The 18,797-nt window shown below is 50.3% G+C and overlaps 1 protein-coding gene across 4 annotated transcripts in view; it reads right to left on the reverse strand.

The window, feature by feature from the left end:
- LOC138794572 (T-cell differentiation antigen CD6-like) overlaps positions 1-18,797 on the reverse strand; it is a 141,512-nt gene that overhangs the window by 23,332 nt on the left and 99,383 nt on the right. For 3 of the 4 annotated variants that reach the window (XM_069973327.1, XM_069973329.1, XM_069973326.1), the window contains 2 exons: positions 11,298-11,369; positions 6,791-6,856 (listed from right to left, as the gene is read on the reverse strand). In XM_069973327.1, the coding sequence (XP_069829428.1) occupies positions 6,791-6,856; positions 11,298-11,369 (138 nt within the window). The remainder of the gene's footprint in view (positions 1-6,790; positions 6,857-11,297; positions 11,370-18,797) is intronic. The other variant, XM_069973328.1, reaches the window with a different exon arrangement.

Raw genomic sequence — 18,797 nt, forward strand, 5'->3', positions numbered from 1 at the left:
AGAATTCAAATAAATCTGTCCCTTCTTAGGGTATGGCCAGTGTCAGCAGCTAAGGTGACACACAAGGTGGTTTCAGTGGAAGACAGATTCGGAGTGGTTGGAGGAAAGTTTCAGCACCAAGTTACACTTGTGGGCAGGTGAACATCAGCCAGGCCAGGATTGTTGACTGGATCCTTCAAAGTTCCAGTCCCACCATAGGCAATAGTCAATCCCGGAGACAGCAGTCAACAGAAGGGTCGTTCCGGAGTAGTTCCACCACCATTCCATGGCAAGGTCAGGATGTTTGCTCTGCCCCCTCTTCTGGGGTGTCTCAGACCCAATTCCGCATGCCAGGGCCATCAGCAAGAGAGCTCATGGCAAGCCTAGCACTACCCCCAGAGTCTCAGCCCCTGTACTCGGAGGGTCTTTTGGAGGAATGTCCTGACAGTCAGCAATTGGAAGGCAGCATTGAGACTGCAGGAGTCGAGAGGCCATATAGAAGTCAGGAGAGCCAGTGAGGGTGAGCTTATGGCCTTGAAGGAGGTCATCACAAGGAGACACCCCTATTCACACAGAAGCTAAACGCCCTGACTATGCTTACAGCCAGTGGCGTAGCTACCATGAAGGCAGGGAAGGCAGTTGCTATGGGGCCCTGCACTGCAGGGGGCCCGCCTGGCCTGTCTCCCCTGTCTTCAAGGTAGCTACGCCACTGATGGTTAAGCACCCTGCCAGAGACGCAGAAGGGAGCGTCTGCAATCCCCTCTGAAACACCTCCGCACCTCCCCCTGACACAGGCTCAGAGTGTCCTGCACCAGTGTCCCCCTCTCCACAAGTGGAACAGTCCCGGGATGTTCCGCTAAGTCCCCCCCATCGCGGCAAGCCCCGCCCCCAGCGCCCACCGCGGATGGGATATTCGCTCATCGCACATGGCCTGAGGAGGAGACACAGCAGGAAGATGGTAACTATCACTGCCAGCTGGAAGACACACAGCTTCCCTGGCATCCTGTATAATGGGGGTCACTCAGCTTCCCTGGCATCCTGTATAATGGGGGTCACTCAGCTTCCCTGGCATCCTGTATAATGGGGGTCACTCAGCTTCCCTGGAATCCTGTATAATGGGGTCACTCAGCTTCCCTGGCATCCTGTATAATGGGGTCACTCAGCTTCCCTGGCATCCTGTATAATGGGGGTCACCAGCTTCCCTGGCATCCTGTATAATGGGGTCACTCAGCTTCCCTGGAATCCTGTATAATGGGGGTCACTCAGCTTCCCTGGCATCCTGTATAATGGGGGTCACTCAGCTTCCCTGGCATCCTGTATAATGGGGTCACTCAGCTTCCCTGGCATCCTGTATAATGGGGTCACCCAGCTTCCCTGGCATCCTGTATAATGGGGGTCACCCAGCTTCCCTGGCATCCTGTATAATGGGGTCACCCAGCTTCCCTGGCATCCTGTATAATGGGGGTCACTCAGGCTCAGCTTCCCTGGCATCCTGTATAATGGGGGTCACTCAGGCTCAGCTTCCCTGGCATCCTGTATAATGGGGGTCACCAGCTTCCCTGGCATCCTGTATAATGGGGTCACTCAGCTTCCCTGGCATCCTGTATAATGGGGTCACTCAGCTTCCCTGGCATCCTGTATAATGGGGTCACCCAGCTTCCCTGGCATCCTGTATAATGGGGTCACTCAGCTTCCCTGGCATCCTGTATAATGGGGGTCACCAGCTTCCCTGGCATCTTGTATAATGGGGGTCACTCAGCTTCCCTGGCATCCTGTATAATGGGGATCACTCAGCTTCCCTGGAATCCTGTATAATGGGGTCACTCAGCCTCCCTGGCATCCTGTATAATGGGGATCACTCAGCTTCCCTGGAATCCTGTATAATGGGGTCACTCAGCTTCCCTGGCATCCTGTATAATGGGGTCACTCAGCTTCCCTGGCATCCTGTATAATGGGGGTCACCAGCTTCCCTGGCATCCTGTATAATGGGGTCACTCAGCTTCCCTGGAATCCTGTATAATGGGGGTCACTCAGCTTCCCTGGCATCCTGTATAATGGGGGTCACTCAGCTTCCCTGGCATCCTGTATAATGGGGGTCACTCAGCTTCCCTGGCATCCTGTATAATGGGGTCACTCAGCTTCCCTGGCATCCTGTATAATGGGGTCACCCAGCTTCCCTGGCATCCTGTATAATGGGGTCACCCAGCTTCCCTGGCATCCTGTATAATGGGGGTCACCCAGCTTCCCTGGCATCCTGTATAATGGGGTCACCCAGCTTCCCTGGCATCCTGTATAATGGGGGTCACTCAGGCTCAGCTTCCCTGGCATCCTGTATAATGGGGGTCACTCAGGCTCAGCTTCCCTGGTATCCTGTATAATGGGGGTCACCAGCTTCCCTGGCATCCTGTATAATGGGGGTCACCAGCTTCCCTGGCATCCTGTATAATGGGGTCACTCAGCTTCCCTGGCATCCTGTATAATGGGGTCACTCAGCTTCCCTGGCATCCTGTATAATGGGGTCACTCAGCTTCCCTGGCATCCTGTATAATGGGGTCACTCAGCTTCCCTGGTATCCTGTATAATGGGGGTCACTCAGCTTCCCTGGCATCCTGTATAATGGGGGTCACCAGCTTCCCTGGAATCCTGTATAATGGGGTCACTCAGCCTCCCAGCATCCTGTATAATGGGGTCACTCAGCTTCCCTGGCATCCTGTATAATGGGGTCACTCAGCTTCCCTGGCATCCTGTATAATGGGGGTCACTCAGGCTCAGCTTCCCTGGCATCCTGTATAATGGGGGTCACTCAGCTTCCCTGGCATCCTGTATAATGGGGGTCACTCAGCTTCCCTGGCATCCTGTATAATGGGGGTCACTCAGCTTCCCTGGCATCCTGTATAATGGGGGTCACTCAGGCTCAGCTTCCCTGGCATCCTGTATAATGGGGGTCACCAGCTTCCCTGGCATCCTGTATAATGGGGTCACCCAGCTTCCCTGGCATCCTGTATAATGGGGTCACCAGCTTCCCTGGCATCCTGTATAATGGGGTCACCCAGCTTCCCTGGCATCCTGTATAATGGGGTCACTCAGCTTCCCTGGCATCCTGTATAATGGGGGTCACCAGCTTCCCTGGCATCTTGTATAATGGGGTCACTCAGGCTCAGCTTCCCTGGCATCCTGTATAATGGGGGTCACTCAGGCTCAGCTTCCCTGGCATTCTGTATAATGGGGGTCACTCAGGCTCAGCTTCCCTGGCATCCTGTATAATGGGGTCATCAGCTTCCCTGGCATCCTGTATAATGGGGTCACTCAGCTTCCCTGGCATCCTGTATAATGGGGGTCACTCAGGCTCAGCTTCCCTGGCATCCTGTATAATGGGGGTCACCAGCTTCCCTGGCATCCTGTATAATGGGGGTCACTCAGGCTCAGCTTCCCTGGCATCCTGTATAATGGGGGTCACCAGCTTCCCTGGCATCCTGTATAATGGGGGTCACTCAGGCTCAGCTTCCCTGGCATCCTGTATAATGGGGTCACTCAGCTTCCCTGGCATCCTGTATAATGGGGGTCACTCAGCACGGGGTTCAACCCATGCACGAGTACCTGCAGAAGAAGGTTGGCGACTCTTTGCAGCTCTGTCTCTCACTGGGTGCACCTAAGTGTGGATGTATAGAATTCGAGCTATGGCCAGGGGCAGTATATGTCCGTGACTGCCCACTGGATAAATGTCCTTACTGGAGAGCAGCAGCAGCAACACAAGTAACGGAGGTCACACTGCTATCTCCTTTGAGAATTCTGCAAGGAATCATCCGGAGACCTCATCCTCAGCCTCCACCACCTTGTCCGGTCATCACCTCACTGCATAACCTGTCCATGTGATGTACCAACGCTATCAGGCTGTCCTTCACCTGTGCAGCCTGGGTGAAAGAAGCCACACTGGGAACGAATTTCTGGCCATGGAGGACGATATCTTAGAGGGGCTGACCCCTCGGAATTTGCAGGTGGCCACCGCAGTGGCAGACAACGGCCGTAACATTGTGTCGGTACTGCAGCGGGGAGGGCTAACACACATTCCGTCCATGGCTCACATGCTGAACCTCATTGTGCATAGGCTCCTCTGCTCCTTTCCAGGACTAAAAGGATCTCCTGAAGATGGCAAGGAAACAATGTACCCATTTCAGCCTTCTGCAAGCCCCAACATCAACGTGGACTGCAAGAAAATTGGCTGGTCTGCGATGTGTCAGAGTAGTGTGACAGTCCATCTTGTCGATCTGAGCCTGGAGATGGATGAATTGGTGGTGGAGGAGGTATTTGGGGAGGTATTCCAAAACAACAACAGGTAGCATCTCTGGCCAGGAAACACACAAGATGATGGATGACTCTTTCTGAAGAGGATGACCCCAGCGCACCCTGGAATTACACAGAAGATACGAGTTAGGAAAGGCGTTCAGTGAAGCTCGTTCATATGGCCATGTGCTTATTAGAGTGCATGTGCTCACATACACGTGTGAAAGACATACGTAGGAGGGCCATACGTACTGGCTGGCCAACCTGGTTGAACCTTCGGAAAATGCTGGATTTTTTACGCCATTGGACAGGGACACCAAAGTCAAACCCTATTGCAAGCTACTGCGTAGTCGTTTGCTTAAGGCATATTAGGAACAACACCATCCTGACCCGCCAACAAGCCAGGAGGACCACTCTACCACAATGACTGGTAGTGGAGGCATGAGATGCAGCAGTAGCCGTGGTATCCAGTTGAGCTTCTAATCAAAGATTAGGGACTTCCTCAAGTCACCAGAGGAAGAGGCCTGGCAGCTCCATACTGGTGTATCAGACAGCACCCGAAGTTCCAGGTCAAATCCTATTTGGAATGCCTCTTGCCCCTGAATATTTTAAACCCAATGCAATTCTAGTCAGAAAAGCTGGACATCTGGCTACAGCTGGCAGAGTTTGCTCTCACCCTGCTGTCATGCCCAGGCAGCAGTGTTACATCGGAGAGAGGGTGTTCAGTGCGGCAGGGGTCATTGTGACCCCCCAGGAGGACCAGGCTGTCTTATGCCTTACATTCCTCCAAAGGAATCAAGCCTGGATAGGACCGGATTTCACCACCCCTGTGCGTGACGATTGAAACATCAGCTGATCGGCACGTGCCAGGCTCTATCCAAAAAAATCCACAATAAAATATACCCCCACCCCCACAATCCCGTAACAAATACGCATAGTCCATTCTGATATATTTGAACAACACCATGGTTAAATTTGGTGCCCATGGCAAAACATTTCCAACACAGGCATATATTATCCCCACCAGCTTGATGCCCTGCCAAAAGACAATGTGTAACCCATGCCTCAAGAACAGGATGATCAAGACACACATCCCTATGACTATGGTTCACAAGGAGGACATTTCCCTTCTTGTTACCATAGCTGTAGGGTTACAACCCTGGCACTTGTGCCATTCATGTCCCATTTTTGCGGACAAGCATGGTAACTGGACAATAACTGTTCTTGGGGTTATTAAGATATCACAAAGGTCCTTAGAGCTCATACAATGGTTAGGGTACTTGTTGTGTGAAGTTTTAATTGTTGATGGTGTATACTGTATATCACGAAGGATGAGAAGAAACTTCTAGAGCTACTACCAGCAGCTATCTGTTGCTGAGTGGCAGGTTACCTTATTTATAGTGCATTCATCTGGGAATAGTTGCTGCCTAAAACCCTCAGCAGATGCGTGGCAGTTTTTCAGCCACCCTCAATACTATGGGGTGGGCGAATAATACACAGTTCAGTGCGGGACTATATACGATAGTAGTGACTGGCATAAAGATCCGCTGATGCCTTTACGCAGCACTGGAGCGACATATCATGCACAATTAGGGTGAGGTTTTTCCTTGAGTACCCAAAGCAAGGGTGTGAGGGTAACTCCCATACCCCATCATGGGCTTCCCCTTCCAGATGTGTGACGAAGCCCCCTCCCCTCTGTGACTTGGCAGAAGTGGAGGTGCGCAAGCCATGCCTCGGCCTGCCTCGGCCTGGGATTGGATGAACGGCTAGGGCCTGCCTCGGCCTGGGATTGGATGAACGGCTAGGGCCTGCCTCGGCCTGGGATTGGATGAACGGCTGGGGCCTGCCTCGGCCTGGGATTGGATGAACGGCTGGGGCCTGCCTCGGCCTGGGATTGGATGAACGGCTGGGGCCTGCCTCGGCCTGGGATTGGATGAATGGCTGTGGCCTGCCTCGGCCTGTGATTGGATGAACGGCTGGGGCCTGCCTCGGCCTGGGATTGGATGAACGGCTGGGGCCTGCCTCGGCCTGGGATTGGATGAGCGGCTGGGGCCTACCTCGGCCTGGGATTGGATGAGCGGCTGGTGGCCTATCAGTGCAGAGAAGGCTTAGCTGCAGACACTGGGAAAGGCTCTAGGACAACAGGGAACATGGTATGGTGAGTTATTACTTTATTATTTTGTACTACAGTCATCAGCCGTTGGGCCCACATCTCTATTACACGGACCTATTACACATAGCTATTACACGTAGCCGTGCGTGCCCGACGCCTGATGATTTAAAAACAATCAGCCGATGATCGTTTCATTGGCTGATCGTTCTCTCTGTTACATGGAGTGATAATTGGCCAAACTGTCCTGATTCGGCTGATTATCGCTTCGTGTAATACGGCCCTTCGAGACCCTGGGGTCATTAAAGCAGTGGTTAGACTTTAGCTGCCGCATCCATTTCCTGTCGAACCTTGGAATTTACTCTCAGAAAGATAATAGATACAAGGACACTATGGGAAGATGATGGTAGTCGGGGTCACCTGGCACTTTGCTCTGCAGTCGAGGACTTTTGGCTGGTCCCATGGTTGAAATCTGCTGTGAAAAATCTAGAAGAAAATAAAAAAAATAATGTGACATAGCAACATAGTTAATAAGGTGTCCATCAAGTTCAACCGACAGTATAACCCTGCTATGTTGATCCAGAGCAGTCATACTCTGGCCCACGGCGCCATTAGTTTTGGGCCGCCTAGATAATCAATTGATTTCCTAGAGCTGTCCCTCCGATAGGACATCATGACAGATTATAATATGGCCAGTTTTCTGGACTGCCCATACCTGTTATATATAAATAAAACTCCTCCGGGACTCCACCACCCCGACGCGCGTTTCGTAACCTTTGTCCGGAGTTGGGTAAATAGTATTATAACAACATATTGTACTGTATACCCCCCCCGGGATTGCCACTATTTAATGTATGGTTTCTTTCTCTTTTAATATACAAGGTTTTAAAATGTGAATAATAAAGATAGATTTACTTCTGAAACTCAGTATTGTGTTATTGTATTTGATATGTCATATGTAGAGGTATTACTGTACACATTTTAGTTATTACTTTAGGATTTTGTGATTATAGAGTGCACATTGACAAATTGGGTATCTAATCATACAGTAAAGAATATAAAGAGCGCCATAGTGTTACTGCTCTTACAGTAAAGAATATAAAGAGCTCCATAGTGTTACTGCTCTTACAGTAAAGAATATAGAGTACCACAGTGTCACTGCTCTTACAGTAAAAAATATAGAGAGCTCCGTAGGTCTGTAACCATGACAAGGGGGTATCTTCTACGTCTAGGGGAAAGAAGGTTTCACCACCAGCACACACGCGGATTCTTTACTGTAAGAGCAGTGACACTCTAGAGCTACAGTCATGGCCAAAAGTTTTGAGAATGATACAAATATTAATTTTTACAAAGTCTACTGCTTCAGTTTTTAAAATGGCACTTTGCATATAGTCCAGAATGTTATACAGAGGGATCAGCTTAACAGCAATTACTTGCAAGTCAATATTTGCATAGAAAATGAACTTTATCCCCCAAAACACATTACAACATCATTGCAGCCTCAAAAGGACCAGCTAACATCATTTCAGTGATTGATCTCCAGCCCTGTCCTCATCCACACCCACACCTGTGTAAATGGAGCAATCTGTCATGATTAAGTAAGAATGACACCACTGGACACTTTAAAAGGAGGCTGGTGCTTGGCATCATTGTTTCTCTTCTGTTACCATGGTTATCTCTAAAGAAAAACATGCAGTCATCATTGCACTGCACAAAAATGGCCGAACAGGGAAGAGTATCGCAGCTAGAAAGATTGCACCTCAGTAATCAATCTATCGCATCATCAAGAACTTCAAGGAGAGAGGTTCCATTGTTGCCAAAAGGCTCCAGGGCGGCCAAGAAAGACAGCAAGCGCCAGGATCGTCTCTTAGAAGTGTGGTCAGCTGCGGGATGGGGCTACCAGCAGTGCAGAGCTTGCTCAGGAATGACAGCAGCCAGGTGTGAGGGCATCTGCACTGTGCACTGTGAGACTGCGGAGACTCTTGGAGCAAGGCCTGGTCTCAAGGAGGGCAGCAAAGAAGCCACTTCTCTCCAGAAAAAATATCAGGGACAGACTGATATTCTGCAAAAGGTGCAGGGAGGGGACTGCTGAGGACTAGGGGAAAGGTCCAGGGAGCGGACTGCTGAGGACTGGGGGAAAGGTCCAGGGAGGGGACTGCTGAGGACTGGGGGAAAGGTCCAGGGAGCGGACTGCTGAGGACTGGGGGAAAGGTCCAGGGAGCAGACTGCTGAAAAGGTCCAGGGAGTGGACTGCTGAGGACTGGGGGAAAGGTCCAGAAGGGGAGTGCTGAGGATTGGGGGAAAGGTCCAGGGAGTGGACTGCTGAGGACTGGGGGAAAGTCATTGTGTCTGATGAATCCCCTTTCCGATTGTTTGGGACATCTGGAAAACAGCTTATTCGGAGAAGATGAGGTATATGTTCAGAACAGTCCCAATTGATGGACCCGTCGCCTTTTTACTCTCCATCCAGAAGGAAATTCTGTCTTTCGTATGGGGACCCAGACGCAGCCGGGTTGCTAAAAAAACATTATATACCAATAGAACAAATGGAGGGTTGGGCCTCCCTAATATTACTAAATACTACTACGCTGCTCTCCTTGCACCAATTGTCACCTTGCATAGAAAAGCCTCTCGCCCAACTTGGGTGGCGGTGGAACAGCAAGCGTGCCCTCAGGTTCCTATTGACCTGTTACCATGGATTCCAATGCGCAAACGTCCTACCATCCTTTGCCCACTCCTCTCTTCTACTTTAGCCTTATGGGATCGACTATGGAAGCCTTTTGGGTTACGGTATGACCACACACCTGCGGCGCCCTTGTTTGCAAACCCAGACTTTCCTCCGGGGAGACAGATTAGTCAGTTTAAATGGTGGGTGGATAAGGGCCTCTACAGGATAGGAAAGTTCTTTTATCAAAAGGGCATTCGGCCAAAAGAATGTCCAAATTTAATCTACCTGAAAACGAATATTTTCGATATAACCAAATAGCCCATTTTATTTCTTCTGTAAAAGATGGCGCCACAGGAGTGACGTCTTCGTACATGTTTGAAAATCTATGTATCAACTCTGCTAATGGGCCTCATGTGTTATCCGCCCTGTATAATGTATTGATCTCTCCCGTAGGGAAACTATCATACATGATACAATGGGAAAATGATTTAGAGGTGTCCCATTCTACTAGAGAATGGCAAGACATTGCCACCGCTACTGCTAAGATATCTATAAATGTGGCCCTGGTTGAAGCAAATTATAAGGTCTTGCTCAGATGGTACTTGGTCCCAGTCCGCATAGCAAAAATGGTTCCGGACTATCCAGCAGATTATTTTCGTAGATGTGGGGCTAAGATCCCTATGTTCCACACATGGTGGGCGTGCCCGAAAGTTAAAATGTTAGAATGTTGCCTGAGTACGCATTATTGAATGTAAAGATTCCCAACATGCCAAGAGCCTCTCAACGTTTTGCTGCATACCTCTTTCTAGCTGCTAAAATAGCCATTGCCACCTCATGGAAGAAGGCTGTAGTCCCGCTTGATCTGGTAAAGTCCAAACTTAATTGGATCATGGTTAATGATCGCCTCTCTTCGATTTTGAACGATAAAGAGGAATGGTTTTGGAAGGTGTGGCAACCCTGGATAACATATCTAGATCCGAGTTCTGGGAGAGTCTAGATGGAATGGCTGTTGGGAGGAGTGCGGGAAGTGAGTGGATTACCTTTGTCTTTTGTGAATGTTATGTCTATGTCTGTTATGTGTGAAGTTAGGATTTATGACTCTTTAATCTATACTGGTTAAATGACGGGTGGGAACTGGTAATGAATAAAAGGGACACTCCGGTTTGAAGAACTGTTGAAAAACAGTGACTAGGTAGCATACGATATGTTTAACGGGGCTAAACTGGTTTTGAAGGAAGAATTGCCAATTTTCTACCTGTCTTCTTTATGGCTAGCTTATGTTATGCCTTGATGTTATTGCCTATGTTGGGCATATTGTTTGTATGTCTTAAAAACTTTTGAAAAACTCAATAAAACGGAGAAGACGAGGTGAGCATTACCACCAGTCTTGTCTCATGCAAACTGTAACCGGCATCCTGAAACCATTCATGTGTGGGGTTGCTTCTCAGCCAAGGGAATCGGCGCTCTCACAGTCTTGCCTAAAAACACGGCCATGAATAAAGAATGCGACCAGAATGTCCTCCAAGAGCAACTTCTCCCAACCATCCAAGAGCAGTTTGGCCACCAACAATGCCTTTTCCAGCATGATGGAGCACCTTGCCATAAAACAAAGGGGATAAATAAATGGCTCAGGGAACAAAACAGAGAGATTTTGGGTCCATGGTCTGGAAACTCCCCAGATCTTAATCCCATTGAGAACTTGTGGTCAATCATCAATAGACGGGTGGACAAACAAAAACCAACAAATTCTGACAAAATGCAAGCACTGATTGTGCAAGAATGGACGGCTATCAGTCAGGATTTGGTCCAGAAGTTGTATGAGAGCAGCCGGGGAGAATTGCAGAGGTCCTGAAGAAGAAGCCGCAACACTGCAAATATTATAGACTTGCTGCAGTAACTCATCTACCTGTCAGTATAAGATTCTGTTACTCAGAATATGATTGCAATTATATTTCTGTATGTGATAAAAACATCTGACAAACACACAGAAAAACCAGAGGGCAGAAGATCATGGGAAAATAGAAGATTTGTGTCATTCTCAAAACTTTTGGTCATGAATGTAGACAACTTTGTCCACTCAATGCTCTTCAGTCCCATCCAGAGTCCTCTGCTCGACAACTTCCAGAGTCTTCTGTTTCCCCCTAACCTCCTCTATAGTCCTCTGCCCCCCCCCTCCTCCAGAGTCCTCTGCCCCCCCCCTCCTCCAGAGTCCTCTGCTCCCCCCTCCCCCACAGTCCTCTGCTCCCCTCTGTATCTCACCTGGCTGTTTGATCTCTCTTGAGGTCCAGCACTCATTGCTCTTGGGAAGTGGTCCATTTTGTATGGAGACCTCTGCAAAATAAAGTTAGGAGATATTTGTAAGTTCCTCACGGGATGAGACATAAGTGGAGAAAAACAATCTTATGATCTGAGGAGCAGGATGTAATTTCTGCTTCTGCTTAAAAATAACCTTCACCCACAGACGGAGAGTAACGTCAGTATGACCAGTGCTGGATATCTCAAGAACACATATTGTTATAGAGAGACTGGAGGAGGTAGAGACACGTTCACCACAGGGGAGATCTGACCGCTCCAGTATATTGTTATGGAGACTGGAGGAGGTAGAGACACGTTCACCACAGGGGAGATCTGACCGCACCAGTATATTGTTATAGAGAGACTGGAGGAGGTAGAGACACGTTCACCACAGGGGAGATCTGACCGCACCAGTATATTGTTATAGAGAGACTGGAGGAGGTAGTGACACGTTCACCACAGGGGAGATCTGACCGCTCCAGTATATTGTTATGGAGACTGGAGGAGGTAGAGACATGTTCACCACAGGGGAGATCTGACCGCTCCAGTATATTGTTATGGAGACTGGAGGAGGTAGTGACGTGTTCACCACAGGGGAGATCTGACCGCACCAGTATATTGTTATAGAGACTGAAGGAGGTAGTGACGTATTCACCACAGGGGAGATCTGACCGCTCCAGTATATTGTTATGGAGACTGGAGGAGGTAGTGACGTGTTCACCACAGGGGAGATCTGACCGCACCAGTATATTGTTATAGAGACTGAAGGAGGTAGTGACGTATTCACCACAGGGGAGATCTGACCGCTCCAGTATATTGTTATAGAGACTGGGGGGTGTGGCCTGGTAATGGCGCCGAGCGGATGCACCTAGACAGAGCTCTGTCCTGCTGCCGGGCCAGAGCCTGCACAGAAGCTTTTAATAGCCGGAAAAACAGTGCCCATATGCCGGGCAAGCCCCGCAAAGGCCTCCTGCACTCACCCGCAGCGACATCGGGCCGGACCCGCAGTGGAATCCAGCATTTCGTCTCCTCCTGGACAAAGCAAGATGGCTGCCCGCTCTGCTCCGGCGACTCCCCGGCAGGCTCCCCAGGTGACTGCAGCCTCTCCGTCTCTCACCCTCTCCCAGGACTTCCCACCATTGTTGAGGGCCACAGGGTCCCAGGTCCCCTCGGACACCACTCGGGCAGGTGCTGCGCAGCAGCGCATACCCCCCCTCCCTTCTCAGGGAGTAGATCTCCTCACACTGCAGGCTCACATGGCAGCCATTCCCACTAAGGCTGATATGGAGGACTACATTACAAGGATGGAAGCCGTCTGTAAAGCCGAAATTAGATCCTAAAAAGAGGACATTGGGTCCCTATCCTCCACTGTACAAACCCTGAAGCAGACTACAACAGACCTGCATACAGCTCAGTTCACACACCAGCAGCAGCTAGACCTGCATTCCCACCAAATTCAAGCTTTGTTCGACATGGTTGACGATGCTGAAAATAGGAATCGCCGCAATAACATCAGGGTGAGGGGGATCCCTAAGGCGGTTAAGCCACCTGATATCATGCCGACCCTCCAAGGCATCTTTAATGCCCTCTTGGGGAGACCGCCAACGGCTGCGCTGGACATTGATCGTGCGCATAGGACCCTAGGCCCCCCTAGCACCGATCCCGACAGACCGAGAGACATTGTGTGCAGAATACCTCCTTCAGGTGAAGAAAGACATCATGCACAAGGCCAGGGAAGCGGGCTCAGTGGATTTTGATGGTGTGACCGTGCTATTTCTCACTGACTTGTCACACACTACTTTGGCCAAACGCAGAGCCCTACGCCCACTGCTTGCCCTCCTCAGAGAAAAGGGACTCCGATACTCTTGGGGCCTTTCCAGCTACAGATACGGAGGGGAAACCGCGTGTTCCACCTGCGCACCCCCACTGACCTACCCCAACTTCTAGAGGACCTGCAACTACCTCCGGTCAACATCACCGATTGGCCACCCCTTCCTCCGCTGCAGCAACGGATCATCCGCAGAGGCGCCGGAGCTGCTCTGGGTCCACCTCCGAGCCGGAGATGGAGGCGCCGCTCCTCTGACCGCGGCCCGACCAGACCTGAAGATTGACAGCCTTTTTTTTTTCTATGTTTAGGAACCAATGTCCTCATACACAGACAGTCCGGTTAGGAGTGCATCACTCCACATTGGTTTGGTTGATGCTAATATTGCTGATCTCCATTCTGTCATGTGCCTTATGTTTTTTGCCATATGCCTATATGCTATACGCCGTTCACCTTATCTGCCCCCTACTACAGGCTTCTACAGTCTTTGTTCATTATTGGAGACACTTTGCATACTGTGATTTTTAACTTTGCTTTAAGGGGTGGGGATCTTTTCATTTCAGGGTGTTATGTTGCATCATATGACCTCTCCCCCCCCCTCACCCCACCCCCCATCTACCCCCACCACCACCACCACCGGACCAATGCCCTGATTTCCCTTCCTCTCTCCTTGCCCCCCCCCCCTCTCCACCTACATTGTGTGGCTCATTGAGGGTTGCGTTTCACCATTTATTTGATGTTCTCACTGTTTTTTCTCCCGCTATCCGTTTTTTGGTGGGATCTTGTAGCTGCAGGTTCTGGGAGACGGGACTTTGGTCTACGTGTCAGCACATTCCCAGTCACCTCTCCAACTAAGTTTTGCAGCGGGGTATATTGACCCAACGTTGCAATTACTTTTTCTACCCTTGGCCCTTAGTGGCCCGAGGTGGACAGTCTGTCTATAGTTCTGTCCTTCCACTTTCTTCTGACGGCTCTTTTCTACATTTCACTTCTTTTTACCTTCTCTCAGAGTCTCTTTTCCCTTTCTCTTATTTTCTTTTGTTGCCTCTGCCCTTCCAGGTTTTCCCTCTTATCCTTCCCCCCTTCCCGTACTCCTCTCTCATCGCCCATCCCTAAGACCGCACCCAAATAGTTGGCCGGTATGGCTTCCCTAAAGGTCACTTCATTGAACATCAGAGGCCTTAAAAAGCCTAAGAAGCGATCTCAACTCCTATACCATATGCACAAGCAGCGGACACATGTCCTATGACATTATTGCAGGAAACTCATTTCAAAACTGGCCATATCCCGGTTATGCAAATAGGTACTTCTCTCAGTGGTACCACAGCACCAATCCTGAAGCAAGGACAAAGGGTGTTAGCATAGGCATCCATAAATCCTTGCTGGCAACTGTACTCAACACGCTAGCGGACCCGTGGGGACGGTATCTTTTCCTGAAACTGCAGGTTGCAGGACGTCTGTTTACCATTGCTAACTTCTACTTTCCTAATCATCAGCAGGTACAAATGGGACACCAGTTCATTGAGGAGCTAGCCAGATTTTTGGAGGGACTCCTGATCACAGCTGGAGAGTTCAATCTGGTCTTGGACCGAATACTTGATTCTTCTTCGGGCAGGTCTTCCCAGGTGCGTTCCTTTAAGAACTTCCTCTTCAAACACAGGTTGGTTGATGTATGGCGGATCCTGCACTCGGGAGTGAGGGATTACACCTACTACTCTGGAGTGCACGATTCCCACAGGAGGATAGATTATTTCCTGATAGACCACCACCTGTTCCCCTGGCACCCTCACTCTTCCATAGAACCCATGACATAGGCTGATCACTCCCCAATCACACTGACACTGACCCTTCCTGATGCTGCTCCTCAGGAGTGGTCCTGGAGGCTGAATCCCAACTTACTTAAAGATGTCGCTTGTCAGGCTGATATTAGAAAGGAAATAATGGACTATCTCTCCACCCATGCCACTGATGACACTTCCTTACCCTTTCAGTGGAAGGCACTTAAAAGAACAACTCTTGCGGTACCTGCAAAAAAAAAAACAAAAAAAAAAAAACACAGACACACACATAGTTCTTACTCACCATCCCTCCGGTAACCATCGCCACTTGATTCGCTCGCCATCTGCGCCTCCGTCACCTCCGGCCACCGTCCTGCGATCTCCCTCACTTCCGGGTCCATGGGAGAGAAAAGGAGCAGGCAGGTGTGAGTGCATCTGCGTGCACTGTGAGGCAGAGACTCTTGGAGCAAGGCCTGGTCTCAAGGAGGGCAGCAAAGAAGCCACTTCTCTCCAGAAAAAACATCAGGGACAGACTGATATTCTGCAAAAGGTCCAGGGAGTGGACTGCTGACGACTGGGGGAAAGGTCCAGGGAGCGGACTGCTGAGGACTGGGGGAAAGGTGCAGGGAGTGGACTGCTGAGGACTGGGGGAAAGGTCCAGGGAGTGGACTGCTGAGGACTGGGGGAAAGGTACAGGGAGCGGACTGCTGAGGACTGGGGGAAAGGTGCAGGGAGTGGACTGCTGAGGACTGGCGGAAGGTCATTTTCTCTGATGAATCCCCTTTCCGATTTTTTGGAACATCTGGAAAACAGCTTATTGGGAGAAGACGAGGTAAGCGCTACCACCAGTCTTGTCTAGTGATGAGAGAGTACTAAAATGCTCGAAACGAATATCTCCCAATACTCGAATGCTCATTTCGAGTAACGACCCCCAATTGAAGTCAATGGGAGACTCAAGTATTTTTGCAGGGGACCCAATTTCGGTAGAGGGAAGGTCGTGTGAAAACCTGTCAACCTCAGAAATTTATGGAAACACAACGGAAATGGACAGGAAACAGCAGGGGCAGCATGTATGCATGCCTCTGAGGCTGCCTAATGACACCATTATGCCTAATTCTGTGCAACAGCCTGATTAAAACAGAGGTAGGCATAGGGACCACCCAAAAACTCAGCCTGACACAGCATGGCAGTGAGAACACAGGGAACCATTAAAACAAAGGTAGCATATTATGAACCAGCCAAAAATTTCAGCCTGACACAGCATGGCGGTGAGGACAGAATGAACAAGGTAGAAGTGGTAGCCAGTCAGCCTTCCAAAAATTATACCAGACCTAGCATGGCAGTGAGCACACAGAGAACCATTAAAAGTGAGTGAGGAAGCAAGTGAGCCCACTCAAAAATTGGAGTGAGTCTAGGGGCTGGGATATTTAGTGGACATGAACCTGGGTGCTGACAGCTAACTGGCTAGGCCAGCTGTCAGTCACCATCAAGGGTGCACCTGATGCCTCTCGACCCGGGGTGGTGAGGCCCCGGCCACGGATAGCTAGACAAAAAAAAAAAAAAAAGCTGGCTGGTTGGCGGGGGCGCGATCAGCGGGCCCCCAGCAACCAGTCCCGCTCCTCCGCAGACGTAGTGTGACATCAAAGCATGGCAGTGAGGACACAGAGAACCATTAGAAGTGAGTGAGAAAGCAATTGAGCCTCCCAATAATTATGCCAGACCCTACTCTGTCTAGACTGGGGACGGTTGACATAGTCTTGCTGGGGTGCCATGAAACTGTCAAAAGCCTTGGAGAGTGTTCCCCTGCCCCTTGACAAGCTGCCTGCTCCACCGCTCCTCTCCCCCGCTCTTTGGCCCACAGAACTACGTCCTCTGGCGCTAGTGGTGTCAGATGGGAAGTACATTTTCAGCTTCTGCACCAGGGCCTGTTGATATTGATTCACTCTCATACTGCGTTCCCCCGGCAGGAATGAGAGTGGAAAAGTTCTGTTTGTACCGAGGGTCCAGGAGGGTGAATACCCAGTTATCTGTGTTGTCAAAAAAACTTTTTAACCCGAGGGTCACGGGAAAGACAGCCTAACATAAAGTCAGCCATGTGCGCCAGGGTCCCAACACGGAAGAACTCCCTCTCCCGACTAGCTATAATTTCCTCCTCCTCATCCTCCACCGATTCACCCTCTTCAGGCCATACACGCTCAACAACTGGTGTAGGGCTGGGACAGCACACAGTAAAAAGTAGTGGCGGCTGGGGACAGCATACCGAGGGACAGCCACCGCCATGAGGTTCCTAAAAGCCTCTGTCTCTACCAGCCGATATTGCAGCATCTCCAAGCTCAGCAGTTTGCCTATGTGCACATTTAGGGCTTGTGCATGCGGGTGAGTGGCAGTGTATTTGCACTTCCTTTCTAAGGTCTGCTGCAGGGACAGTTGAACGCTGCGCTTGGACACCTTGCTGGAGGGTGTGGAGCATAGTGGAGGTGAAGGGGTGCGTGTAGGGCGGGAGGCGCTCGTGCCTGGGGCCTGGGCGGGGGGACTGACAGAGCCAGCACCTGACACAGGGGAAGGAGCAGGGGAGTGACTTGCAGTCACTGAACGGCCTTAGTTCCACTGAGTGCCTGCGCATGCTGGTAGTGATTAGGCTAGTAGTGGTGGCTCCCCTGCTGATCCTGGCGTGGCACACGTTGCACACTACAGTCCGTCGGTCATCCACACTTTCTTTTAAAAAAAACTCCAAACTTGGGAAGCAAGTGAGGAAGTGAGGAAGCAAGTGAGCCCAGGCAAAAATTGGAGTGAGTCCAGGGGGTGGGATATTTAGTGGACATGAACCTGGGTGCTAGGCCAGCTGTCAGTGACCATCAAGGGTACACCTGATGCCTCTCGACCGGGGGTGGTGAGGCCCCGGCCACGCACAGCTAGACAAAAAAAAATAAAATAAAACAGCTGGCTGGTTGGCAGGGGCGCTATCGACAGCCCCGCTCCTCTGCAGACGTAGTGTGACGTCAGAGCATGGCAGTGAGGACAGAGAGAATCATTAGAAGTGATTGAGGAAGCAATGGAGCCTCCCAATAATTAGGCCAGACCCTGCATGGCGGAAGAAGACTTCGCAGTTGGCTGAGAATTGAAGGAAGAGGAGGAGGAGGAGATAACAAGAATCTTAATGTTGAGCTGCTCTTCCCGGGTGGACAGCCAACAAGGAGGCAAGGACAGGCACACCAGTAGTCAACATGGATGCAAGTTAAGGCCCAGCAACAAGGAGGCAAGGGCAGGCACACCAGTAGTCAACATGGATGCCAGTTAAGGCCCAGCAACAAGGAGGCAAGGGCAGGCACACCAGTAGTCAACATGGATGCCAGTTAAGTAGCCAACATGGATGCCAGCAGTAGCCAACATGGAGGCAACGGCAGGCACACCAGTAGTCAACATGGATGCCAGTTAAGTCCCAGCAGTAGCCAACAAGTAGCCTTCTACCCCCAGCACCCTTTCGATTTTCAATTTGACTGCAGCAGTTGGGGTAGCATTCCCTGCATAATGTGACTCACCACCTCTCCCCTCACCGCTGTTTTGATTTTGAATTTGACTTTGATCTTTGAGGATCTGGCAATTGTCTCATGCAAAGGGATCATCACTTGAGGGGTAGTGTACTACAAATCCCAGCAATACAGTGTACTACCCACTAGTTTAGGGGGGCTGTACGGTACAATCTGGTAGTGGCTGGACCTAGATACACGCTGTGATAAAACCCTTACAATGAAGTCAGTGAAGTTTTATAAAGGTGTACTACAAATCCCAGCAATACAATGTAGTACAGCAGGACCACCAGCCCCAAAATAAAAAAAAGAGTACACTGAGCACTTCTTAGGG

Source organism: Dendropsophus ebraccatus, chromosome 6 (assembly GCF_027789765.1).
Source record: "Dendropsophus ebraccatus isolate aDenEbr1 chromosome 6, aDenEbr1.pat, whole genome shotgun sequence".
NCBI lineage: Eukaryota > Metazoa > Chordata > Amphibia > Anura > Hylidae > Dendropsophus > Dendropsophus ebraccatus.